General features: G+C 59.3%; 4 protein-coding genes across 5 annotated transcripts in view; 2 read left to right on the top strand and 2 right to left on the bottom strand.

Annotated features, from left to right (window-relative positions):
• Positions 1 to 10,525, top strand: part of IPO4 (importin 4) — a 75,957-nt gene extending 65,432 nt beyond the window's left edge. Inside the window, exon 31 of the transcript XR_011339283.1 lies at positions 10,515 to 10,525. The gene's annotated coding sequence lies outside the window, so the exon portion shown is untranslated. The remainder of the gene's footprint in view (positions 1 to 10,514) is intronic.
• Positions 210 to 16,826, bottom strand: MMP14 (matrix metallopeptidase 14). 2 transcript variants are annotated; one of them, XR_011339285.1, is made up of 11 exons: positions 16,588 to 16,826; positions 13,181 to 13,329; positions 11,380 to 11,502; positions 9,743 to 10,050; positions 7,601 to 7,762; positions 6,016 to 6,173; positions 4,594 to 4,732; positions 3,340 to 3,490; positions 1,915 to 2,030; positions 1,128 to 1,719; positions 210 to 1,081 (listed from the first exon to the last, which is right to left on the bottom strand). XR_011339285.1 is itself a non-coding variant. In XM_069879194.1 (10 exons), the coding sequence occupies exons 1-10, from the start codon at positions 16,666 to 16,668 to the stop codon at positions 1,400 to 1,402; spliced, it is 1,707 nt and encodes a 568-aa protein (XP_069735295.1). In that variant the 5' UTR covers positions 16,669 to 16,826; the 3' UTR covers positions 210 to 1,399. The 2 variants fall into 2 exon arrangements, 1 of the variants encoding a protein (XP_069735295.1); XM_069879194.1 differs by having other exon boundaries at positions 210 to 1,719.
• Positions 16,827 to 17,168: 342 nt separating this feature from the next.
• Positions 17,169 to 21,651, top strand: LOC138732579 (basic salivary proline-rich protein 2-like). Its single transcript, XM_069879217.1, has 3 exons — positions 17,169 to 17,412; positions 18,426 to 20,261; positions 21,247 to 21,651. The coding sequence occupies exons 1-3, from the start codon at positions 17,349 to 17,351 to the stop codon at positions 21,363 to 21,365; spliced, it is 2,019 nt and encodes a 672-aa protein (XP_069735318.1). The 5' UTR covers positions 17,169 to 17,348; the 3' UTR covers positions 21,366 to 21,651.
• Positions 21,652 to 21,724: 73 nt separating this feature from the next.
• LOC138732522 (dehydrogenase/reductase SDR family member 4-like) lies at positions 21,725 to 25,177 on the bottom strand. Its single transcript, XM_069879123.1, has 8 exons — positions 24,942 to 25,177; positions 23,808 to 23,985; positions 23,613 to 23,714; positions 22,569 to 22,639; positions 22,436 to 22,487; positions 22,206 to 22,340; positions 22,062 to 22,117; positions 21,725 to 21,968 (listed from the first exon to the last, which is right to left on the bottom strand). Exons 1-8 carry the CDS (start codon positions 25,175 to 25,177, stop codon positions 21,854 to 21,856), a joined length of 945 nt encoding a protein of 314 aa, XP_069735224.1. The 3' UTR covers positions 21,725 to 21,853.
• Between the last annotated feature and the right edge of the window lie 104 nt (positions 25,178 to 25,281).

Below are 25,281 nucleotides of genomic sequence, written 5' to 3'. Positions count from 1 at the left end.
TCCCCCTCCCAGTGCTCCCAGTAACCCTAATCCCCCTCCCAGTGCTCCCAGTAAGACCCAATCCCCCTCCCAGTAACCCTAATTCCCCTCCCAGTGCCCCCCCCCCCCCCCCCCTTTCCCAGTACAAACCGGTGCCGCCTCCACCGCCGCTCGGGGCTTTATTAATTATTATTAATTAATTATTAAACCCTCCCCACCCCCCCCCTCCCCCCACCCCGGGGTCCCTCCCGCCCCTCCCCCCTCCTGTCCCGCAGGAGGGAGGGGGCGGGGCTGGGACCCCCCTATTAACGGTATAAAAACAAGCCCTGCCCCCCCCTCTCATTTGCATAATAATTAGCCTAATTGGCACAGACCAGGCTCTAGTGAACCGCCCTCGTTTGCATAGCCACGCCCACAAAGCACCATATAAGGAAGAAGGGGGCGTGGCCGCAGGGTCTAGTGGAGTCAATGGGATCCAAAAGGGGGCGTGGTCTAAAGGAAGGGGGCGTGGCCTCAGGTCCCATTGAAATCAATGGGCGTCTAAAAGGGGGCGTGGCCTAAGCCCCCATTGGAGTAAATGGAGGCTCTAAAAGGGGGCGTGGCCTAAGTCCCCATTGGAGTCAATGGCGGATCCACAAGGGGGCGTGGCCTAAGTCCCCATTGGAGTCAATGGAGGCTCTAAAAGGGGGCGTGGCCTAAGTCCCCATTGGAGTCAATGGAGGATCCACAAGGGGGCGTGGCCTAAGTCCCCATTGGAGTCACTGGAGTATTAAAAGGGGGCGTGGCCTAAGCCCCCATTGGAGTCAATGGAGGGTTAAAGGAGGCGTGGCCTAAGTCCCCATTGGAGCCAATGGGGATCTAAAAGGGGGCGTGGCCTCAGCGCCCATTGGAGTCAATGGAGGATCTAGAAGGGGGCGTGGCCTGAGCCCCATTGGAGTCAATGGAGGATCTAAAAGGGGGCGTGGCCTAAGCCCCCATTGGAGTCAATGGAGGCTCTAAAAGGGGGCGTGGCCTAAGCCCCCATTGGAACTAATGGAGGATCTAAAGGGGGCGTGGCCTAAGTCCCCATTGGAGTCAATGGAGGGTTAAAAGGGGGCGTGGCCTCAGCTCCCATTGGAGTAAATGGAGGCTCTAAAAGGGGGCGTGGCCTAAGCCCCATTGGAGTCAATGGAGGATATAAAAGGGGGCGTGGCCTCAGCTCCCATTGAGGTGAATGAGGGGACACTGGGGTCCCTGGAAAGGCACTGGGAGGAACTGGGAGATACTGGGAGGGCTGTGGGCGTGGCCAGAGCGGGGGCGCGGCCTCCTGGGTCCCATAGAGGCTGAGCGGGGCCCACACTGGGGGGTACCTTGCGGGCTGTGCGGGTGTCCCCGGGGCGGCACTGGGAGGGCTCCGGGGCCTTCCTGGGAGCGCTGGTGTTCAGACGCGGGGCAGCAGGGAGCGCTGGCAGCGCAGGAGGGGCTTGGGGGCCCCGCGGCGGCGCCACAGGAGGGCGAGGGAGGCGGCGGCGGCGGCCGCCGCCAGGGCCAGGGCCGAGGCGGTGGCGGCGGCCGCCACGGAGGCCGCGGAGGCGCCGCCGACCTCGAGGACGACGACGTCGGTGTCGCCGGGAGGAGGCGTCGGGGGCTCGGAGCAGCCCAGCCAGTCGCGGAGAGCGGAGCGAGGGTAGCCGGGCAGCACCCGCAGGGCGCGGTTGTCGAACTTCCAGTAGCGGCCGCCCTTGTAGAAATAGGTGAAGGCTGCGGGGAGAGGGAGGGGGGTGAGTGGGGGGCACTGGGGGGCACTGGGGGGCACTGGGAGGGGGAACGGGGTCACTGGGAGGGGGACTGGGGGCACTGGGAGGGACTGGGAGGAAGATAAGAGGGACTGGGAGAGCCTGGGGAGGACCGAGCCGCCATCCAACCCCCCCCCCAGTCCCCCCCAGTCCCTCTCACCCTCGTCGGGCCCCACGAAGGCTCCTCGGGGCCCCTCGGGGACCCCGGCCCAGACCTCGATGCCCTTGGGGTACTCGGGGTCCACGGCGCGAGTCTCCTCGTTAAAGCGGTAATACCTGCGGGGGAGGGGACGGGGACCCCCTGGTGTGGCCACTGGGGACCCCCCCGGTGGCCACCGGGACCTCGAAAAGGGTCTTGAGGAACCTCAACGCGGCCACCGGGAGCTCAAAAAAGGCTTGAGGAACGTCAAGGTGAGGGGATTGGGGGTTCCCGGAAGGTTCCGGAAGGTTCTGGAAGGTGCCGAGAGGTCCCGGAGAATCCCAAGAGGGGGAGAGAGAAGGCAGGAGAAAGTTCTGGGAGGTCCCAGAAGGTCCCTGAGAGGGTTGAGAAGGTCCCAGAAGGTCCCCAAGACAGTTGAGAAAGTCCCAGAAGGTTTGAGAAGATCCCAAGGGAGCTGAGAAGGTTCCAGAAGGTCCCAAGAAGGTTCCAGAAGGTCCCCAGAAGGTCCCAAGGGGCTTTAGAAGGTCCCAAGAAGGTTGAGGAGGTCCCAAGAAGGTTCCAGAAAGCCCCAGAAGATCCTGAGAAGGCCCCAAGAGAGCTGAGAAGGTTCCAGAAGGTCCTGAGAAGGTTCCAGAAGGTTCCAAGAGAGTTCAGAAAGTCCCAGAAGGTCCCCAAGGCAGTTGAGAAAGTCCCAGAAAGCCTCATAGAGGGTTGAGAAGGTCCCAGGAGGTTTGAGAAGATCCCAAGGGAGCTGAGAAGGTTCCAGAAGGTCCCAAGAAGGTTCTAAAAGGATTGAGAAGGTTCCAGAAGGTCCTGGGAAGGTTCTAAAAGGGTTGAGAAGGTTCCAGAAGGTCCTGGGAAGGTTCTAAGAGAGTTGAGAAGGTTCCAGAAGGTCCCGAGAAGGTTCTGAGAGGGTTGAGAAGGTTCCAGAAGGTCCCGAGAAGGTTCCAGAAAGCCCCAGAAGATCCTGAGAAGGCCCCAAGAGACTTGAGAAGGTTCCAGAAGGTCCCAGAAGGCACCAGGAGGTCCCAAGAAGGTTCCAGAAAGCCCCAGAAGATCCTGAGAAGGCCCCAAGAGAGTTGAGAAGGTTCCAGAAGGTCCTGGGAAGGTTCTAAGAGGGTTGAAAAGGTTCCGGAAGGCCCCAAGAGAGCTTAGGAGGTTCCAGAAGGTTCTGAGAAGGTTCTAAGAGGGTTGAGAAGGTCCCAGAAGGCCCCGAGAGAGTTGAGGAGGTTCCAGAAGGTTCTGAGAAGGTTCCAGAAAGCCCCAGAAGGTCCTGAGAAGGCCCCAAGAGAGCTGAGAAGGTTCCAGAAGGTCCTGGGAAGGTTCTAAGAGGGTTGAGAAGGCCCCGAGAGAGCCGAGAAGGTTCCAGAAGGCCCCGAGAGAGCCGAGAAGGTGGCGGAAGGTTCCGGAAGGCCCCTCACTCACTTGTCTCCGCGGAAGAAGTAGGTGTGTCCGGAGGGCGGCCAGAAGAGGGCGGCGTCCAGGCGGTCGCGGGGGACGCCGCGGCCCAGCTCGGGCAGCGCCCGCGGGTACCCGGGCTCCAGCGCCGCCTCCGAGAACACCCAGTGCTTGTCCCCTGCGGAGACGCCTCCATCTTGGCTCCGTCCCGGACCCGCCTCCCAGCCCCCCCCCGGGGCCGCGAGAGCTCGGAGGAGGTGCCGGAAGGTTCCAGAAGGTCCCAAGGGGGTTGAGGAGGGCCCAGAGGGGGTTAAGAAGGTGCCAAAGGGGGGTTGAGAAGGTTCCAGAAGGTCCCAAAGGGGTTAATAAGGTCCCAAAGGGGGGTTGAGAAGGTCCCAGAAGGTTCCAGAAGGTCCCAAAGGGGGTTAATAAGGTCCCAAAGGGGGGTTGAGAAGGTCCCAGAAGGTCCCAAAGGGGTTGAGAAGGTCCCAAAGGGGGGTTGGGAAGGTTCCAGAAAGTCCCGAGGGGGTTGAGAAGGTTCCAAAGGGGTTAATAAGGTCCCAAAGGGGGAGTTGAGAAGGTCCCGGAAGGTTCCAGAAGGTCCCAAGGGGGTTAATAAGGTCCCAAAGTGGGTTAAGAAGGTCCCAGAAGGTTCCAGAAGGTCCCAAAGGGGGTTAATAAGGTCCCAAAGGGGGTTGGGAAGGTTCCAGAAGGTCCTGAGGGGGTTGAGAAGGTTCCAAAGCGATTAATAAGGTGCCAAAGGGGGTTGAGAAGGTCCCAGAAGGTTCCAGAAGGTCCCAAAGGGGTTAATAAACTCCAAAAGGGGGTTGAAAGGGTCCTGGAAGGTTCCAGAAGGTCCCAAAGGGGGTTGAGAAGGTCCCAAAGGGGGTTGAGAAGGTTCCAGAAGGTCCCAAGGGGGTTGAGAAGGTCCCAAGGGGGTTGAGAAAAGTCCAAAGGGGGGTTAAGAAGGTTCCAGAAGGTCCCAAAGGGGGTTGAGAAGGTCCCAAAGGGGGTTGAGAAGGTCCCGGAAGGTTCCAGAAGGTCCCAAAGGGGGTTAATAAGGTCCCAAAGGGGGGTTGAGAAGGTTCCAGAAGGTCCCAAAGGGGGTTGAGAAGGTTCCAAAGGGGTTAATAAGGTCCCAAAGAAGGGTTGAGAAGGTTCCAGAAGGTCCCGAGGGGGTTGAGAAGGGCCCAAAGGGGGTTGAGAAGGTCCCAGAAGGCCCCGTCAAGCCCCCGAAGATTCCAGAAGGTCCCCCAGGCCCCGGCGCGGGAGCTTCCTCACCCTTGAAGAAGACGAACTTGCCGTCGCGCCTCTCGTAGGCCGAGCTGATGGAGGGCGGGAGCCCCACCCAGAAGTGGCCGATGGGCAGCGGGTAGCCGTCCAGCACCCGCCCGTCCCGCACGCGCCAGAACCAGCGCTCCTGGGGGCAACAGCACCCGCCGCCATCTTAGATCGGCCCCTCGGAGCCGCCGCCATCTTGGATCCGGCCCCACGGAGCCGCCCCGGGGCCTCGGAGCCACCCCGGGGCCTCGGATCCAGCCCCACAGAGCCGCCTCCATCTTGGATCCGGCCCCACGGAGCCGTCCCGGGGCCTCGGAGCCACCCCAAGGCCTCGGATCCAGCCCCATGGAGCCGCCTCCATCTTGGATCTGGCCCCATGGAGCTGCCGCCATCTTGGATCCAGCCCCACGGAGCCGCCGCCATCTTGTTTCCATCCCACGTCCCCCCGGGGGGGGGTTTGGGGTCCAAAAAGGGGGGTTTGGGGTCAAAACTGGGGGTTTGGGGTCAAAAATGGGGGTTTTGGGGGTGAAAATGGGGGTTTAGGGGTTGAAAATGGGGTTTTGGGGTCGAAAATGGGGATTTGGGAGTCAAACATGGGGGTTTTGGGGTTGAAAATGGGGGTTTTGGGGTGAAAATGGGGGTTTTGGGGTTGAAAATGGGGGATTTGGGGGTGAAAATAGGGGTTTTGGGTTGAAAATGGGGGTTTAGGGGTCGAAAGTGGGGGATTTGGGGGTGAAAATAGGGATTCGGGGGCAAAAAAAGGGGGTTTGGGGTAAAAAATGGGGGTTTGGGGTAAAAAATGGGGGTTTGGGGGTCCAAAAAGGGGGGTTTGGGGGCGAAAATGGGGGGTTGGGGATGGAAAATGGGGGTTTTGGGGGTTTGGAAGGCAAAAAGCAGAAATTTTGGTTCAAAGATGGTGTTTTGGGGCAAAAATGGGGGGTTTGGGGTTGAAAATCAGGGAGTTGGGAATGAAAATGGGGATTTGGGTGCGAAAATGGGGGGTTTGGGGTTAAAAATGGGGGTTTGGGGAACAAAAATGGGGATTTTGGGGTTGAAAATGGGGTTTTGGGGGTGAAAATGGGGTTTTGGGGGTGAAAATGGGGGTTTTGGGGGCAAAAAGCAGAAATTTTGGTTCAAAGATGGTGTTTTGGGGGCAAAAATGGGCGTTTGGGGGTAAAAAATGTGGGATTTGGGGTCAAAAATGGGGGTTTGGGGACAAAAATGGGGATTTGGGGGTCGAAAATGGAGGGTTTGGGGTCAAAATGGGTGTTTTGGGGTCAAAAATGGGGGTTTGGGGTCAAAAATGGGGGTTTTGAGTGTGGAAAGGGGGTTTTGGGTGCAATTTGAGGGGTTTTGGGTGCGATTTGAGGGGTTTTGGGTGCGATTTGAGGGGTTTTGGGTCTCTCGGCCCCAGGCCCTCACCTTGAACACAAACATCTCTCCCCGGAGCACGGCGATGGTGTCGAAGTTGCCGTCGCAGATCCTGGGCCCGTAGGGGGGTCCCGGGGGCTTCTTGGGGCTTCGGGGCTGCGGGGTCGTCCGCGGGGCTCCTGGAGGCCAACTGGGACCTGGGCCCGAGCCTGAGGGGACACCGGGAGGTGGGGACGGAGACAAGAGGGACGTGAGCACCTCGTCACCCCCATGTTCGACCCCAAAACCCCCGTGTTTGACCCCAAAACCCCCATTTTCAACCCCAAAACCCCCATGTTTGACCCCCAAACCCCCCTTTTCGACCCCAAAACCCCCATGTTTGACCCCAAAATCCCCATTTTCCCCCCAAAAAACCCTTTTTTGAGCCCCAAATGCCCATTTTTGCCTCCAAACCCACCATTTTGGACCCCAAAACCCCCGTTTCCACCCCAAACTCCCCCTTTTAGACCATAAAACCTCCATTTTTAACCCCAAAACCTTCATTTTCGACCCCAAAACCCCTCTTTTCAACCATAAAATCCCCATTTTCGTCCCCAAAACCCCCTTTTTCGAGACCCAGACCCCCATTTTCCCCCCTAAATCCCCATTTTTGCCTCCAAAACCATCATTTTGAACCCCAAACCCCCCATTTCCACCCCAAACCCCCCATTTTCAACCCCCAAATCCTCATTTTTGCCTCCAAACCCCCCATTTTGGACCCCAAAACCCCCGTTTCCACCCCAAACCCCCATTTTTGCCTCCAAAACTGCCATTTTGAACCCCAAACCCCCCATTTTGGACCCCAAAATCCCCATTTCCACCCCCAAACCCCCTTTTTCTCCTGCAAAACCCCCCTTTTCGACCCCAAAATCCCCATTTTTGCCCCCCAAACCCCCATTTTCTCCCCCCAAATCCCCATTTTCACCCCAAAACCCTCCATTTTTGACCCCCAAATCCCCATTTTTCTCACTAGAACCCCCATTTTCGACCCCCAAACCCCCATTTTCGACCCTAAAACTCCCACGTTCGACCCCAAAACCTCCATTTTCGTCCCCAAATCCCCATTTTTGTCCCCAAAACCCCCTTTTTCAAGCCCCAAACCCCCATTTTCTCCCCCCAAATCCCCATTTTCACCCCCAAACCCTCCATTTTTGACCCCCAAATCCCCATTTTTCTCACTAGAACCCCCATTTTTGACCCCCGAACCCCCATTTTCTCCCCCAAAACTCCCACGTTTGACCCCAAAACCTCCATTTTCGTCCCCAAATCCCCATTTTCAACCCCCAAACCCCCTATTTTGCCCCCAAAATCCCCATTTTCTCCCCCAAACCCCCCATTTTGGACCCCAAACCCCTCATTTTGCTCCCCAAATCCCCATTTTTCTCACTAGAACCCCCATTTTCAACCCCCAAACCCCCATTTTCTCCCCCAAACCCCCATTTTTGCCCCCCAAACCCCCATTTTTGCCTCCAAACCCGCCATTTTGGACCCCAAACCCGCCATTTTGGACCCCAAACCCGCCATTTTTCACCCCCAAATCCCCGTTTTCGACCCCCAAAACCCCCTTTTGTGACCCCAACCCCCCCCCTCCCCGCACCGTAGAGCTGCTGGATGCCGCGCCGGTCGTCGTCGGGGAGGACGAAGTTGTCCGTGTCCATCCACTGGTAGAAGGGAGCCATGATGGCCGAGGGGTCGCTCGAGTGCTCCAGGCCCAGCGCGTGGCCCAGCTCGTGCAAGGCCACCAGGAAGACGTCGTTCCCTGAGGACAAACGGGGCCAGGAGGCTCTAGAGTCGCTCAACGAGCTTCTAAGTTGGGGCTAGAAGACCTCAAATCGCGTCAAGAGGCCCTAAATTGCGTCAAGGAGGCTCTAAATTAGGTCAAGGAGGTTCTAAGTTGGGGCTAGAAGACCTCAAATCGCGTCAAGAGGCCCTAAATTGCGTCAAGGAGGCTCCAAATTAGGTCAAGGAGGCTCTAAGTTGGGGCTAGAAGACCTCAAATCGGGTCAAGAGGCCCTAAATTGCATCAAGGAGGCTCCAAATTAGGTCAAGGAGGTTCTAAGTTGGGGCTAGAAGACCTCAAATTGCGTCAAGAGGCCCTAAATTGCGTCAAGGAGGCTCTAAATTGGGTCAAGGAGGTTCTAAGTTGGGGCTAGAAGACCTCAAATCGCGTCAAGAGGCCCTAAATTGCGTCAAGGAGGCTCTAAATTAGGTCAAGGAGGTTCTAAGTTGGGGCTAGAAGACCTCAAATCGGGTCAAGAGGCCCTAAATTGCGTCAAGGAGGCTCTAAATTAGGTCAAGGAGGTTCTAAGTTGGGGCTAGAAGACCTCAAATTGTGTCAAGAAGCCCTAAATTGCGTCAAGGAGGCTCTAAATTAGGTCAAGGAGGCTCTAAGTTGGGGCTAGAAGACCCCAAGTCGCGTCAAAAGGCTCTAAATTGCATCAAGGAGGCTCTAAATTGGGTCAAGGAGGCTCTAAGTTGGGGCTAGAAGACCTCAAATTGCGTCAAGAGGCCCTAAATTGCGTCAAGGAGGCTCTAAATTGGGTCAAGGAGGCTCTAAGTTGGGGCTAGAAGACCTCAAATTGGGTCAAGAGGCCCTAAATTGCGTCAAGGAGGCTCTAAATTGGGTCAAGGAGGTTCTAAGTTGGGGCTAGAAGACCTCAAATTGGGTCTAGAGGCCCTAAATTGCGTCAAGGAGGCTCCAAATTAGGTCAAGGAGGCTCTAAGTTGGGGCTAGAAGACCTCAAATTGGGTCAAGAGGCCCTAAATTGCGTCAAGGAGGCTCTAAATTGGGTCAAGGATGGAGCCACCATGGTTTGAGGAGGATCCAAGGCCTGTGGAGGGTCAAGGAGGCCCTAAATTGGGTCTAGAACGTTCTAAATTGGGTCTAGAAGACACTAAACCGGGTCAAGGAAGCTCTAAATTGGGTCTAGAAGACCCTAAATTGGGTCAAGGATGGAGCCACCATGGGTTGAGGAACGTTCAACATCCATGGAAGGTCCAGAAGGCCCCAAATTTGGTCTAGAAGGTCCTAAATTTGGTCTAGAAGAGCAAAAATTGGGTCTAGAAGACCTCAAGTTGGGTCAAGGATGGAGCCGCCATGGGTTGAGGAGGATCCGAGGCCCGTGGAGGCTCCAGGAGGCCCCAAACTGGGTCTAGAAGGTTCTAAATCGGGTCTAGAAGGTTCTAAATTGGGTCTAGAAGACCTCAAGTTGGGTCAAGGAGGCTCTAAGTTGGGTCAAGGATGGAGCCACCATGGCTTGAGGAACGTTCAACATCCATGGAAGGTCCAGAAGACCCCAAATTGGATCAAGGAGGCTCTAAACTGGGTCTAGAACATTCTAAACTGGGTCTAGAAGACCTCAAGTTGGGTCCAGGAGGCTCTAAATTGGGTCTAGAACGTTCTAAACTGGATCTAGAAGACCCCAAATAGGCTCTCGAAGACCTTAAATTGAGTCAAGGATGGAGCCACCATGGGTTGAGGAACATTCAACATCCATGGTGGGTCCAGAAGGCCCCAAACCAGGTCTAGAAGGTTCTAAATTGGGTCTAGAAGACTTCAAGTTGGGTCAAGGAGGCTCTAAGTTGGGTCAAGGATGGAGCCACCATGGCTTGAGGAACGTTCAACGTCCACAGTGGGTCCAGAAGGCCCCAAATCAGGTCTAGAAGGTTCTAAACCGGGTCTAGGAGGCCCCAAACTGGTTCCAGGAGGTTCTAAAGAGGGTCCAGGAGGTCCTCTCACCGCTGAGGTCGTCGCTGCTGGAGGTCCAGGGCTCGGCGCCGTCGAAGTGCGTGTCCCCCCCGATGTGGGGCCCCGGGAAGTAAGCGTGGGCCAAGAAGCCGCCAGGCCCGTCGAAGGGGGAGCTGTCGCCGTGGAAGCCCTCGGCGAAGAAGATCATGATGTCGGCCTGGGGGGCGCGGCCGGCGCGGATCTCCTGGTACGGGACCTCGCGGAAGCGAAGCGGCGTCACCGAGGCCCACACCGAGAAGGCCCGGCGGATGGCGGCCACCGTGGCCTCCTCGCCCACCTTGGGGGTGAAGTTCTGGATGCTGCGGGGGGCGAGAAGATCGAATGGAGCCGGCGGGGCTGGAGAACCTCAAACGGCACCTATAGAGCTGGAGAACCTCAACCCAACCATCATCTACGGAGCTGGAGAAGCTCAAATGGCACCTATAGAGCTGGAGAACCTCAACCCAACCATCATCTACGGAGCTGGAGAAGCTCAAATGGCACCTATAGAGCTGGAGAACCTCAACCCAACCATCATCTATGGAGCTGGAGAACCTCAAATAGCACCTATAGAGATGGAGAACCTCAACCCAAGCATCATCTATGGAGCTGGAGAAGCTCTAGAGAAGCTCTACCAGCTCCTATAGGGCTGGAGAAGCTCAAACGGCACCTATAGAGCTGGAGAACCTCAATCCAACCATCATCTATGGAGCTGGAGAACCTCAAATAGCACCTATAGAGATGGAGAACCTCAACCCAAGCATCATCTATGGAGCTGGAGAACCTCAACCGGCACCTATAGAGCTGGAGAAGCTCAAATGGCACCTATAGAGGTGGAAAACCTCAACTCAACCATCATCTACGGAGCTGGAGAACCTCAACCAGCACCTATAGAGCTGGAGAACCTCAACCCAACCATCATTTATGGAGCTGGAGAAGCTCTAGAGAAGCTCTACCAGCTCCTATAGGGCTGGAGAAGCTCAAACGGCACCTATAGAGCTGGAGAACCTCAACTCAAGCATCATCTATGGAGCTGGAGAACCTCAACCACCATCTATAGAGCTAGAGAAGCTCTGGAGAACCTCAACCAGCACCTATAGAGGTGGAGAATCTCAATCCAACCATCATCTATGGAGCTGGAGAAGCTCTAGAGAAGCTCAACCAGCACCTATAGGGCTGGAGAAACTCAAATGGCACCTAGAGAGGTGGAGAACCTCAATCCAACCATCATCTATGGAGCTGGAGAACCTCAACCAGCACCTATAGGGCTGGAGAAGCTCAAATGGCACCTATAGAGGTGGAAAACCTCAACTCAACCATCATCTATGGAGCTGGAGAACCTCAAATGGCACCTATAGAGGTGGAGAACCTCAATCTAACCATCATCTATGGAGCTGGAGAATCTCAAATGGAACCTATAGGGCTGGAGAAGCTCAAACGGCACCTATAGAGCTGGAGAACCTCAACCCAACCATCATTTATGGAGCTGGAGAAGCTCTAGAGAAGCTCAACCAGCTCCTATAGGGCTGGAGAAGCTCAACCGGCACCTATAGAGCTGGAGAACCTCAACCCAAGCACCCCCTATGGAGCTGGAGAAGCTGCGGAGCCCCCCGCCGCGTCCCCTATAGCGCCGGGGCCCCCGTACTGACCTATAGGTGACCTCGAGGTGGTCCCACTTGAGGCCCTGGATGGCGAAGCGCCGGCGCCGCACGTTGGCCTTGAGCTCCGCCCCGAACTTGTCGGGGACCCCGCAGCGGGGGCGCCGCATGGCCCTGCGGGGGAGGGGCTGGTAGCCACGGGGCTCCTGGGGGCCCCAAACCCCACGTTCTCCTGGTTCCTGGTGGCCTCAAACCATCCTGGTGGCCCCAAACCCCATGTTCTCATGGTTCCTGGTGGCCCCATGTCCCTCCTAGTGGCCCCAAACCCTCCTGGTGGCCCCAAACCCCAAGTTCTCAAGGTTCCTGGTGGCCCCAGGTCCCTCCTAGTGGCCTCAAACCCTCCTAGTGGCCCCAAACCCCAAGTTCTCAAGGTTCTTGGTAGCCCCACGTCCCTCCTAGTGGCCCCAAACCCTCCTGGTGGCCCCAAACCCCACGTTCTCATCATTCCTGGTGGTCCCAAACCCTCCTGGTGGCCCCAAACCTTCCTGGTGGCCCCAAACCACACGTTCTCATGGTTCCTGGTGGCCCCAGGTCCCTCCTGGTGGCCCCACGTCCCTCCTAGTGGCCCCAAACCCCAAGTTCTCAAGGTTCTTGGTAGCCCCAAACCCTCCTGGTGGCCCCAAACCCCACGTTCTCATGGTTCCTGGTGGCCCCATGTCCCTCCTAGTGGCCTCAAACCCTCCTAGTGGCCCCAAACCCCACGTTCTCATGGTTCCTGGTGGCCCCAGGTCCCTCCTAGTGGCCTCAAACCCTCTTGGTGGCCCCAAACCCCAAGTTCTCCTGGTTCCTGGTGGCCCCAGGTCCCTCCTAGTGGCCCCAAACCCTCCTGGTGGCCCCAAACCCCACGTTCTCATGGTTCCTGGTGGTCCCAGGTCCCTCCTAGTGGCCCCAAACCCTCCTAGTGGCCCCAAACCCCACGTTCTCATCATTCCTGGTGGCCCCACGTCCCTCCTAGTGGCCCCAAACCCCACGTTCTCATGGTTCCTGGTGGCCCCACGTCCCTCCCAGTGGCCTCAAACCTTCTTGGTGGCCCCAAACCCCAAGTTCTCATGGTTCCTGGTGGCCCCAGGTCCCTCCTAGTGGCCCCTGGTCCCTCCCAGTGGTCCCAAACCCCAAGTTCTCATGGTTCCTGGTGGCCCCACATCCCTCCTAGTGGCCCCAGGTCCCTCCCAGTGGCCTCAAACCCTCCTGGTGGCCCCAAACCCCATGTTCTCATCATTCCTGGTGGTCCCACGTTCCTCCTAGTGGCCCCAGGTCCCTCCTGGTGGCCCCAAACCCCAAGTTCTCATGGTTCCTGGTGGCCCCAGGTCCCTCCTAGTGGCCCCAGGTCCCTCCTAGTGGCCCCAAACCCCACGTTCTCAAGGTTCTTGGTAGCCCCAAACCCTCCTGGTGGCCCCAAACCCCACGTTCTCATGGTTTCTGGTGACCCCAGGTCCCTCCTAGTGGCCCCAGGTCCCTCCTGGTGGCCCCAAACCCCACGTTCTCATGGTTCTTGGTGGCCCCACGTCCCTCCTAGTGGCCCCAGGTCCCTCCTAGTGGCCCCAAACCCTCCTGGTGGCCCCAAACCCCACGTTCTCATGGTTCCTGGTGGCCCCAGGTCCCTCCTAGTGGCCTCAAACTCTCTTGGTGGCCCCAAACCCCACGTTCTCATCATTCCTGGTGGTCCCAGGTCCCTCCTAGTGGCCCCAGGTCCCTCCTAGTGGCCTCAAACCCTCTTGGTGGCCCCAAACTCCATGTTCTCATGGTTCCTGGTGGCCCCAGGTCCCCCCCAGTCCCCCCGCGGTGTCCCTACCGGAGGGTGTCGGGGTCGGCGGTGCCGGTGACGCGCAGCCCGTAGAAGCGCTGCATGGCGGCCAGCGCGGCGGCCACGCTGTGCGGGGGGCGAGGCCGCTGCGAGCGAAGGTCCCCGGGGGGCAGGTAGCCGTACTGCTGCAGCCAGGCCTGCGCGACACCCACGGGGGTGGGAGGGGGGCACTGGGGGGGACTGGGGGGGACTGGGGGGGACTGGGAGGGACTGGGGGGGACTGGGAGGGGGAATGGGGGCACTGGGAGGGACTGGGAGGGGGAATGGGGGCACTGGGAGGGGGGAATGGGGGAACTGGGAGGGGCTGGGAGGCACTGGGAGGGGGAATGGGGGCACTGGGGGGGGGACTGGGGGGGACTGGGGGGGACTGGAGGGAGCTAGGATGGAACTGGGATGGACTGGGGGATACTGGGAGGGAACTGGGAGGCACTGGGAGGGACTGGGAGGGGGAATGGGGGCGCTGGGAGGGACTGGGAGGGACTGGGATGGACTGGGGGATACTGGAAGGGAACTGGGATGGACTGGGGAGGGACTAGGATGGATGTAGGATGGACTGGGGGATACTGGAAGGGAACTGGGAGGCACTGGGGGATACTGGGGGATACTGGGAGGAACTGGGATGGAAGTGGGAGGACTGGGAGAGGGACTGGGATGGAACTGGGAGGGACTGGGGGATACTGGGAGGGAACTGGGAGGCACTGGGGGGGACTAGGATGGAACTGGGAGGCACTGGGGGGGACTAGGATGGAACTGGGAGGCACTGGCGGGGACTAGGATGGAACTGGGAGGCACTGGGGGATACTGGGAGGGAACTGGGAGGCACTGGGAGGGGGAATGGGGGCGCTGGGAGGGACTGGGAGGGAGAATGGGGGCACTGGGAGGGGGACCAGGAGCACTGGAAGGGAACTGGGATGGACTGGGGAGGGACAAGGATGGATGTAGGATGGACTGGGGGATACTGGAAGGGGACTGGGAGGCACTGGGGGATACTGGGAGGGAACTGGGAGGGACTGGGAGGCACTGGGGGATACTGGGAGGGACTAGGAGGCACTGGGGGATGTTGGAAGGGAACTGGGATGGACTGGGGAGGGACTAGGATGGAAGTGGGATGGACTGGGGGATACTGGGAGGGGACTGGGAGGCACTGGGGGATACTGGGAGGGAACTGGGATGGACTGGGAGGGGACTGGGAGGGGACTGGGAGAGGGACTGGGAGGGGGAATGGGGGCACTGGGGGGGGCTGGGATGGACACTGGGAGCACTGGGAGGCACTGGGGCCCTGGGGGGGGGTTACTGGTCTGTACTGGGAGCACTGGGGCCCTGGGGGGGGGTTACTGGTCTGTACTGGGAGCACTGGGGCCCTGGGGGGGGTTACTGGTCTGTACTGGGAGCACTGGGGCCGGATGCGGCGCAGACGGAGCCGGAGCCGCAAAAACCGCAAGGATGGAGCCGCCCCTCCCCCCCCCCGGAATGGGGGAAAAGGAGGAGAAAACGGGAAAAAAGGGGAAAAAATGAAGGAAAAGGGGGAGAAAATGGGGAAAATGGAGAGAAAATGAGGCAAAAATGGGAGAAAATGTGGAAAATGAGAGAGAAAATGGAAGGAAAAGGGAGAAAATGAGGAAAAATGGGGGAAAAACTCATAGAAAATGGAAATAAAAGAGGAAAAAAGGAAGAAAAAATAAAAATAAAGAGAAAAAATGGGGAGAATAAGAGAGAAAAATGAGGGAAACGGTAGAAAATGAGAAAAAAGGGAGAGAATGGGAAGAAAATGAAGAGAAAAAGGAAAAGGGAGAAAGAAAATGGAAGAAAATGGAGAAAATAAGGGAAAAATGGGAAAATTAAAGGAGAAAATAGAAAAATAAAGGAGAAAATGGGGAAATAAAGGAGAAAATGGGGAAAATAAGGGAGAAAATGGGAAAAATGAGTGAAAATGGAGAAAATAAAGGAGAAAAGAGAGAAAATAAAGGAGAAACGGGGAAAATAAGGGAGAAAATGGGGAAAATGAGTGAAAATGGGGAAAATAAAGGACAAAATAGAGAAAATAAAGGAGTAAATAGAGAAAATAAAGGAGAAATGGCGAAAAATAAAGGAGAAAATGGGAAAAACAGGAGAAAAGAAGGAGAAAAGGTGGAAAATTGGGAGAAAAGAAAGAAAAGAGGAAAATAACAGGGAAAGAAAAGTAGAAGATATGAAAATAAGGGAGAAAATGGGTAAAGAAGAAAAAAATGGGGAAAGAAAAGAGAGAAAATGAAAAAAATGAGAAAAAAATGAGGAAAAAACAGGGAAAATGAAGAAAAAAGGAGAAAATGAGAAAGGAATGAGGAAAAATGAGAAAGGAAAGAGAAAGATGAGAAAGGAAAGAGGAAAAGTAGGAAAGGAAGGAAGGAAATGAGAAAAGAAGGAGGAAAACAAGAAAAGAAAAAGGAAAAATGAGAAAAGAAAAAGAAAAAATAAGAAAAGGAAGAGGAAAATGACAAAAGAAAGAGGAAAAATGGGAAAGGAAGAAGGGAAATGAGAAAAGAAAGAGGAAAACAAGAAAGGAAAGAGAAAAAATGAGAAACGGAGGAGGAAATATGGGGGATAAATAGGAGAAAAAGAAAAAAAAGAGAATAAAATGGAGAAAATGAGGGAAAAACGAAAGAAAATGGGAAAAGAAAGAGGGAGTTGGAAAAAAAGGGGAGAAAATGGGGGGAGACCAGGAGAAAACGAGAAAAAAGAGAGAGAGAAGGGAAAAAACAATGAGAAAATGGGAAAAACAAAGAGAAAATGGGAAAAACAAAGAGAAAACGGGAAAAGCAAAGAGAAAATGTGGGGAAAATGAGAAAAACAAGGAAAAAAGAAGAAAACTGGGGGGGGGGAAGGAGCAAGCGGAGAAAAAGGGAAACGTGGCTGGAAAGAGGAGGGAGGGGGGACCCCAAACCTCCTGCTCGGGAGGGGTGAGGGGGCAGATAGAGGGGGTGGGGGGGTAGATAGAGGGGGTTGGGGGGCAGATAGAGGGGGTGGGGGGCAGATAGAGGGGGTGGGGGGGGAGATAGAGGGGTTAGGGGGTAGATAGAGGGGGTTGGGGGGCAGATAGAGGGGGTTGGGGGGCAGATAGAGGGGGTGGGGGGGCAGATAGAGGGGGTGGGGGGTAGATAGAGGGAGTGCGGGGGTAGATAGAGGGGGTTGGGGGTAGATAGAGGGGGTGAGGGGGTAGATAGAGGGGGTGGGGGGGCAGATAAAGGGGGTTGGGGGGTAGATAGAGGGGTTGGGGGGTAGATAGAGGGGTTAGGGGGTTAGATAAAGGGGGTTAGGGGGGTAGATAAAGGGGTTGGGGGGCAGATAAAAGGGGTTGGGGGCAAATAGAGGGGGTTGTGGGGCAAATAGAGGGGGTGGGGGGCAAATAGGGGTCTCACCTCGGGGCTGAAGGGGGTCTCGGGGGCAGCGGGGGGGGGCAGGGCCCCCAGCAGGAGCCCCAGGAGCAGCGCGGGGGCCATGGAGAGCGGAGGGGGAGGGGCGGAGGGGGCCCAGCCCCCAACTGGGAGGGACTGGGAGGGACTGGGGGGCACTGGGGGGGGGGCTGGGAGGGGGAGGGGGGCGCTGGGAGGGACTGGGAGGGAGTGGAGGGGACTGGGATGAGCTAGGATGGAACTGGGATGGACTGGGATGGACTGGGAGGGGGAATGGGGGGAATGGGGGGCACTGGGGGGCACTGGGGGGCACTGGGATGGACTGGGAGGGGGAATGGGGGCACTGGGAGGGACTGGGGGTGACTGGGATAGACTGGGATGGAAGTAGGAGGAACTGGGATGGACTGGGAGGGAGTGGGGGTCAGTGGGAGGGAACTGGGGGGGACTGGGAGGGGGAGGGGGAGTCACGGGACAGGCTGGGGGGCTCCTGCCCCCCCCCCCTTTTCCTGCTGAGTCAGCACCGAGTGACGTCATCGTCATGGGATGCGGTGACGTCATCGGGGGAGGGGACTGGGGGAACTGGGGATACTGGGAGGGACTGGGATGGAACTGGGGGGGCACTGGGAGGGCCCCTACGTTGGGGACACTGCTCCCAGTCCCTCCCAGTCCCTCCCAGTCTCCCCCAGTCCCTCCCGGTCCCCCACGATCCCATCACCCCCCGCGGCGGGGGGGGGGAGGGGGGGAGGGGCGGGTCCCTCCCTCCCACAATGCCCCGCGGCGCGTCCCCCACCCGCCCTTCGCCGCGCGTCGCCATGGAGACAGAGACCCCCGGTATTATGGGATGGCGGGGGGGGGGTGTCCCTATTAGTCTCTATGGGGCCCTATGGAGTCTCTATAGGTCTCTATGGGTCTGTATAGGGCTCTATAGGGCTCTATGGGGTCTCTATAGGGTGCTAGGGGTCTCTATGGGTTGCTAGGAGTCTCTATAGGACACTATGGGTCTCTATAGGGTGCTATGAGTCTCTATGGGGTCTCTGTAGGGTGCTAGGGGTCTCTATGGGGTCTGTATAGGGCGCTGTGGGAATCTATGGGGTCTCTATGGGGCACTATGGGTCTCTATGGGGTTTGTATAGGGTGCTAGGGGTCTCTATGGGGTCTGTATAGGGTGCTGTGGGTCTCTATGGGGTCTCTATAGGGCATTATGGATCTCTATGGGGTCTCTATAGGGTGCTAGGGATCTCTATGGGGTCTCTATAGGGCACTATGGGTCTCTATGGGGTCTCTATAGGGCACTATGGGTCTCTATGGGTCTCTGTGGGGTTTCTATAGGGTGCTGGGCGTCACTATGGGGTCTCTATAGGGTGCTGTGGGACTCTATGGGGTCTCTATAGGGCACTATGGGTCTCTATGGGTCTCTATGGGGTCCGTATAGGGCACTATGGGGTCTTTATGGGGTTTCTATAGGGTGCTATGGGTCCCTATGGGGTCTCTATGGGTCCCTATGGGGTCTCTATAGGTCCCTATGGGCTCTATGGGGTCTCTATGGGGCTCTATGGGGTCTCTATAGGGTATTATGGGGCTCTACGGGGTCTCTATGGGTCCCTATGGGGTCTCTATAGGTCCCTATGGGCTCTATGGGGTCTCTATAGGGTATTATGGGTCTCTATGGGGTCTCTATGGGGTCTCTATGGGCTCTATGGGGTCTCTATAGGGCTCTATGGGGTCTCTATGGTTCCCCATGGGCTCTATGGGTGCCCGTGTGTCACCCCGTATCCCGTCCCCCGCTATGGCCTCTAGGGTTCCCTCTGGGTGCCCGTGTGTCACGCCCTATCTCTTCCCCCCAGGCGCCCTGGAGGTGGAGGTGAAGTTCCGGGTGCAGCCGGGGCTGGAGGCGGCTCTGGGGGCTCTGGGGGCCGTGGGGCTGCCCCACATCCCCCCCTTCCGCGACTGCTACTTCGACGGGGCCCGCGCCCCCCTGGGCCGCCGCGACCTGTGGCTGCGGCACCGCCAGGGCCAGGGCTGGCAGCTCAAGCTGCCCCACGGCGACCCACGGCTGCCCCACGGCGACCCACGGCTGCCCCACGGCGAGGAAAAACCGAGCTGGAGCGACCCACGGCTGCCCCACGGCGAGGAAAAACCGAGCTGGAGCGACCCACGGCCACCCCATAGCGAGGAAAAACCGAGCTGGAGCGACCCACGGCCGCCCCATAGCGAGGAAAAACCGAGCTGGAGCGACCCACGGCTGCCCCACGGCGAGGAAAAACCGAGCTGGAGCGACCCACGGCTGCCCCACGGCGAGGAAAAACCGAGCTGGAGCGACCCACGGCTGCCCCACGGCGAGGAAAAACCGAGCTGGAGCGACCCACGGCCGCCCCATAGCGACCCACGGCCGCCCCACGGCGAGGAAAAACCGAGCTGGAGCGACCCACGGCTGCCCCACGGCGAGGAAAAACCGAGCTGGAGCGACCCACGGCCGCCCCATAGCGACCCACGGCCGCCCCATAGCGAGGAAAAACCGAGCTGGAGCGACCCACGGCCGCCCCACAGCGAGGAAAAACCGAGCTGGAGCGACCCACGGCCGCCCCACAGCGAGGAAAAACTGAGCTGGAGCGACCCACGGCTGCCCCATAGCGACCCACGGCCGCCCCACGGCCTCTCTGACCCACTCCAACTACCCCCTCGTGCCCCCAAACTGCCCCACAGCCCCACGGAGACCCCCAACCTGCCCCATAGCACCCCCGAATCACCCCCTAGACCCCCCGAATCACCCCACAGCCCCCCTGAATCGACTTCTAGCCCCACGGAGACCCCCGATCTGCCCCCCAGACCCCTTGAATCACCCCATAACCCCCTCGAATCACCCCCTAGCCCCCCCAAACCACCCCATAGCACCCCAAAACCAACCCCCAGCCCCCCTGAATCACCCCATAAACCCTTCAAATCACCCCCTAGCCCCCCTGAACCAACCCCCAGCCCCCCTGAATCACCCCATAACCCCCTCGAATCACCCCGTAGCACCCCCAAACCACCCCGTAGCCCCCCCCAACCACCCCATAGCCCCCCTGAAGCCCCCCGTGGCCCCATGAAATCACCCCGTAGCCCCCCCAAACCGACCCCCAGCCCCCCTGAATCACCCCATAACCCCCTCGAATCACCCCGTAGCCCCCCCAAACCACCCCATAGCCCCCCCAAACCACCCCATAACCCCCTCGAATCACCCCATAACCCCTTCGAATCACCCCGTAGCCCCCCCAAACCACCCCATAGCCCCCTTGAATCACCCCATAAGCCCCTCAAGCCACCCCATAGCCCCCCCAAATCACCCCATAGCCCCACCAAACCACCCCCGGCGCCCCCCGAATGGCCCCAGCTCCCCCCCGGGGGCGCCACGGTGTACCGGGAGGTGTGGGGCGAGGCCGGGGTGCTGCGGGAGCTGTGCGGGGCGCTGGGGGTGCCGGCGGGCGGCTGGGGGCGGCTGCGGGAGGCGCTGCGGGCGCTGGGGCTGCGGCCCACGGCCTCCTTCGTCACGCGGCGGCGCCGCCTGCGCCTCCCGGGGGCCCTGGTGGAGCTGGACGAGGCCGACTTCGGCTACGGCGTCGGCGAGGTGGAGGCCGAGATGGACGAGGGGGGAGACGTCCAGGAGGCCAAGAGGCGCGTCGAGGGCATCGTCCGCGCCCTGGGTGAGCGGGGGACCTATGGGGGCCTATAGGGCTTTGTGGGATCTGTGGGTCCCTATGGGATCTATGAGTTGCGATGGGTCTCTATGGGGTCTCTATGGGATCTATGGGGTCTCTATGGGGTCTCTATGGGATCTATGGGGTCTCTATGGGGTCTCTATGGAGTCTCTATGGGATCTATGGGGTCTCTATGGGATCTATGGGGTCTCTATGGGGTCTCTATGGGGTCTCTATGGGGTCTATGGGGTCTCTATGGGGTCTATGGGTCTCTATGGAGTCTCTATGGGTCTCTATTGGTCTCTATGGGATCTATGGGGTCTCTATGGGGTCTATGGGGTCTCTATGGGGTCTCTATGGGTCCCTGTGGGATCTATAGGGTTCTGTGGGCCCCTATAGGTCTCTATGAGTTCAATGGAATCTATGGGTCTCTATGGGATCTATGGTTCTCTATGGGTCCCTATGGACCCCTATGGGGTCTATGGGTCCCTATGGATCTCTATGGGATCTGTGGATCGCTATGGGTCTCTATGGGATCTATGGGATCGATCTATGGGTCTCTATGGGCCCCTATGGGGTCTATGAGTCCCTATGGAATCTATGGATCCCTATGGAGTCTATGGATCCCTGTGGGTCCCTATGGGCCCCTATAGGATCTATGGGTCCCTATGTGTCTCTATAGGCCCCTATGGGATCCATGGGATCTACGGGATCTATGGGTCCCTATGGGATCTATGGTTCTCTATGGGTCCCTATGGGTCCCTATGGGATCTATGGGTCTCTATGGGATCTATGGGTTCCTATGGGTCCCTACGGGATCTATGCTTCTCTATGGGTCCTTATGGGCCTCTATGGGATCTATGGGCCCCTATGAGTCCCTATGGGTCCCTATGGGGTCTCTATGGGGTCTCTATGGGCTCTATGGATCCCTATGGGATCTATGGGTCCCGCCCCTCTGACCCCCGTGTCCCTCCTTCCCCCCCTTTTCCAGGCGCGGAGCCGCGTCACCGTGTCCCCAGCAAGCTCAGCGTCTTCCTGGCTCGGCACCAGCCCCGCTACTTCGCGCTGCTGAGGGCGGCCGGACGCCTGGAGCCGCCCTCGGCCCCATAGGCCCCGCCCCAAGATGGCCGCTCCCAGTGGGGACCGCCATGTTGGAGCCCCAAAATGGCCGCCCACCCTGCTAAGATGGCCGCTCGCCCCACCTAAGATGGCCGCCTGCAATGGGAGCCGCCATGTTGGCCGCCCAAGATGGCCGCTCGCCCCGCAAGACGCCATCTTGGCACCTTAATATGGCCGCCTCGGCTCTAAAATGGCTGCCAAGGGGGGGGACGCACCCCCAAAATGGCTGCCGCGACCCCAAAACGGTGACCCCAAATAAACAACATGGCTGCTCGAACCCCAAAATGGTGGCTCCAACCCCAAAATGGCGGCGCCCAGGGAACAAAATGGCCTCCCCGTGGAGGCCGCCATGTTGTTTCGCCCCCCCAGTGGGGGTGGGAGCCATTTATTGCTCCTCTGGAGCAGAAGAGAAGCGCCTGGAGGACCAGAGCGTCACCCCCGGGGCAGACGAGAGGCCCTGGGAGGGCCAGAGCGTCGCCCTAGAGGCGCGAAGGGGCCCCCCCGGCCACCACCAGGGTCTCCCCGACCACGTAGGAGGCGCTTGGGGAGCACAGGAAGGTCACGGCCTCGGCCACTTCCTCCGGGGACCCCACCCTGGAGGGGTCAGAGGTCACGTGGGAGGGGTCAAGGGTCACGTGGGGGGGTCAAAGGCCACGGGGGAGGGGTCAAGGGCCACGCGGGGGTCACCTCTCGATGCCCATGGCCGCCATCGTCTGCTTCTGTACCTCCTCGTCCTCCCAGAGCTGGAAGAGAAGGGAGAAGTGTCATGGCCGCTGCGTCACGTGGCCTCGGAAGCCACGCCCCCCCCCAAACGAGGCTCCTCCCCCTCACGGCTGCGCTGAAGCGTGTCCGGATGAGCCCCGGGGCGACCCCGTTGAGGCGGATGTTGCGGGCTCGGAGCTCGGGGGCCAAGGCCTTGACCAGGCCCAGCAGGGCCGTCTTGCTCACGCTGTAGGGGCCCAGCGCCTGCAAACATGGCCGACGGCGTCACGACAGCGGGAGAAGGCGTCCCACCCCCCTCCCCAGACCCCTCGGAACTTGGGGTCCCCCCTCAAACCCACCGCGACGGGCTGGTATCCGGCCACCGAGGACACCAGGACGATGGCTCCGCCCCTGCCGGACACGGGAATGAGGCTGAGGGGGCGAGGCCAGCAGAAGCCCCGCCCCCCGATCCCCAGGCCCCACAGGCCTCACCCCCTCTTCTCCATGTGGGGAACCACCAGCCCGATCAGCATGGCCGCCGCCGTCACGTTCACCTGGAAGATCTGGGGGGGCAGCGGGTTGGGGGGCAGCTGTGGGGGGCCATGGGGCAGCTATGGGGCTCTAGGGGGTCTCTATGGGGTGGCTATAGGGCTCTGTGGGGCATTATGGGGCTCTATGGTGTGGCTATAGGGCTCTGTGTGGAAGCTATGGGGCATTATGGGTCTCTATGGGGTCGCTATGGGGCATTATGGGGCTCTATGGGGTCGCTATGGGGCATTATGGGGCTCTATGGGGTGGCTGTGGGGCTCTATGGGGAAGCTACGGGGTAGTTACGGGGCTCTATAGGGCTCCGTGGGGCAGCTATAGGGCTCTATAGGGCTCTATGGGTCTCTATGGGGTTGCTATGGGTCTCTATGGGGTAGTTATGGGTCTCTATGGGGCAGCTATAGGGCTCTATGGGGTGGCTATGGGTCTCTATGGGTCGCTGTGGGGTAGTTATGGGTCTCTATGGGTCACTGTTGGTCTCTATGGGGCATTATGGGTCTCTATGGGGCGGCTATAGGGCTCTATGGGTCACTGTGGGTCTCTATGGGGCGGCTATAGGGCTCTATGGGTCTCTATGGGGTAGTTATGGGGCTCTATGGGGTGGCTATGGGTCTCTATGGGTCGCTGTGGGGTAGTTATGGGTCTCTATGGGTCACTGTTGGTCTCTATGGGGCATTATGGGTCTCTATGGGGCAGCTATAGGGCTCTATGGGTCTCTATGGGGCATTATGGGGCTCTATGGGGTGGCTATTGGGCTCTATGGGTCACTATGGGTCACTATGGGGTGGCTATAGGTCTCTATGGTGTCCCTATGGTGTCTCTATAGGGCTCTATGGGGCTCTATGGGGTCTCTATGGGGCTCTATGGGGTCTCTATGGGGTCTCTATGGGGTCTCTATGGGGGCTCTATGGGCTCTATGGGCTCTATAGGTCTCTACGGGGTGGCTATAGGGCCCTGTGGGCCCCTATGGGCGCCGTGGGGCAGCCCCACCTTGTCCCAGACGCCCTCCGGGGCCTCCAGCGCGGGCCCCAGGGCCGGGTTGGCGGCCGCGTTGGACACCAGGATGTCGACGCCGCCGTAGGCCTCCAGCGCCTGCCGTGGGGCGAGACCCACACGTGTGGGGCAGGGGACACCCCGCCCCCCCCCACAACCGCGCCCCCCAACCCCACAGGGCCCCCCCCTCACCTTCTGCACGAGGGCCTGGCGGCTCTGGGGCTGCCCCACGTGGCAGACGACCCCGCGGACCTCCAGCCCCCCGGCGCGCAGCTGCCCCACGGCGGCCTCCACGTGGGGGGCGCGGCGGGAGCTCAGCACCACCCGGGCCCCGGCCCGCGCCAGGGACGCCGCCACCGCCAGCCCGATCCTGGGGGGGGATGTGGGGCAGCTATGGGGCTGGGGGGGGGGCTATGGGGCAGCTATAGGGCTGGGGGGGGATGTGGGGCAGCTATGGGGCTCTATGGGGCTCTATGGGGTCTCTATGGGGCATTATGGGGTGGCTATGGGGCAGTTATGGGTCTCCATAGAGCAGTATGGGGCAGCTATGGGGCTCTATGGGTCACTGTGGGTCTCTATGGGTCTCTATGGGGTGGCTATAGGGCTCTATGGGTCTCTATGGGTCTCTATGGGGTGGCTATAGGGCTCTATGGGGTGGCTATAGGGCTCTATGGGTCTCTGTGGGGTAGTTATGGGGCTCTATGGGTCACACTGTGGGTCTCTATGGGGCATTATGGGGCTCTATGGGGTGGCTATACGGCTCTATGGGTCACTGTGGGTCTCTATGGGGCTCTATGGGGTAGTTATGGGGCTCTATGGGGTGGCTATGGGGCTGGGGCCTATGGGGTCTATAAGGGGCTATGGGGCAGCTATGGGGCTGGGGCCTATGGGGTCTATAAGGGGCTATGGGGCAGCTGTGGGGCTGGGGGCCTATGGGGTCTATAAGGGACTATGGGGTCTATAAGGGTCTATAAGAGGCTATGGGGCAGCTATGGGGCTGGGGCCTATGGAGTCTATAAGGGGCTGTGGGGGAGCTATGGGGCTAGGGGCCTATGGGGTCTATAAGGGGCTATGGGGCAGCTGTGGGGCTGGGGGCCTATGGGGTCTATAAGGGACTATGGGGCTGGGGGCCTATGGGGTCTATAAGGGACTATGGGGTCTATAAGAGGCTATGGGGCAGCTGTGGGGCTGGGGCCTATGGGGTCTATAAGGGGCTATGGGGCTGGGGGTCTATGGGGTCTATAAGGGGCTATGGGGCAGCTATGGGTCCCTATGGGCTCTATGGGTCCCCGCTGGGGGTTATTATGGGCTGGAGCCCCCACTCACCCGCTGGTGGCCGCCGTTACCAAGGCAACCTTGCCCTCCAGCGCCCCCCGGCCGGCCGGGGCGCCCCCCCCTCTCCCTTCCCCCTCGGCCCCCACCTCGGGTTCCGCCCCGCTTGGGTTCCCCCCTCCCGGTTTAAAGGTCCGCTCTCCCAGTTTAGGGGGCCCCCCTCCCAGTTCAGGGGTCCCCCCTCCCAGTTTAGGGGTCCCCCCTCCCAGTTTGCCCCCCGCCCGCCCCATGGCACCCCACATTCCGCCCCTCCGGACTCTGGACTGGGATTCGTGGGGTGGAACTGGGAGGGGACTGGGAGGGGACTGGGAGGGGACTGGGAGGGGACTGGGAG

This window comes from Phaenicophaeus curvirostris, chromosome 33 (genome assembly GCF_032191515.1).
Source record: "Phaenicophaeus curvirostris isolate KB17595 chromosome 33, BPBGC_Pcur_1.0, whole genome shotgun sequence".
NCBI lineage: Eukaryota > Metazoa > Chordata > Aves > Cuculiformes > Cuculidae > Phaenicophaeus > Phaenicophaeus curvirostris.
The sequence above is the reverse complement of the archived record's forward strand: the minus strand, read 5'-3'. Positions and strand labels throughout refer to the sequence as shown.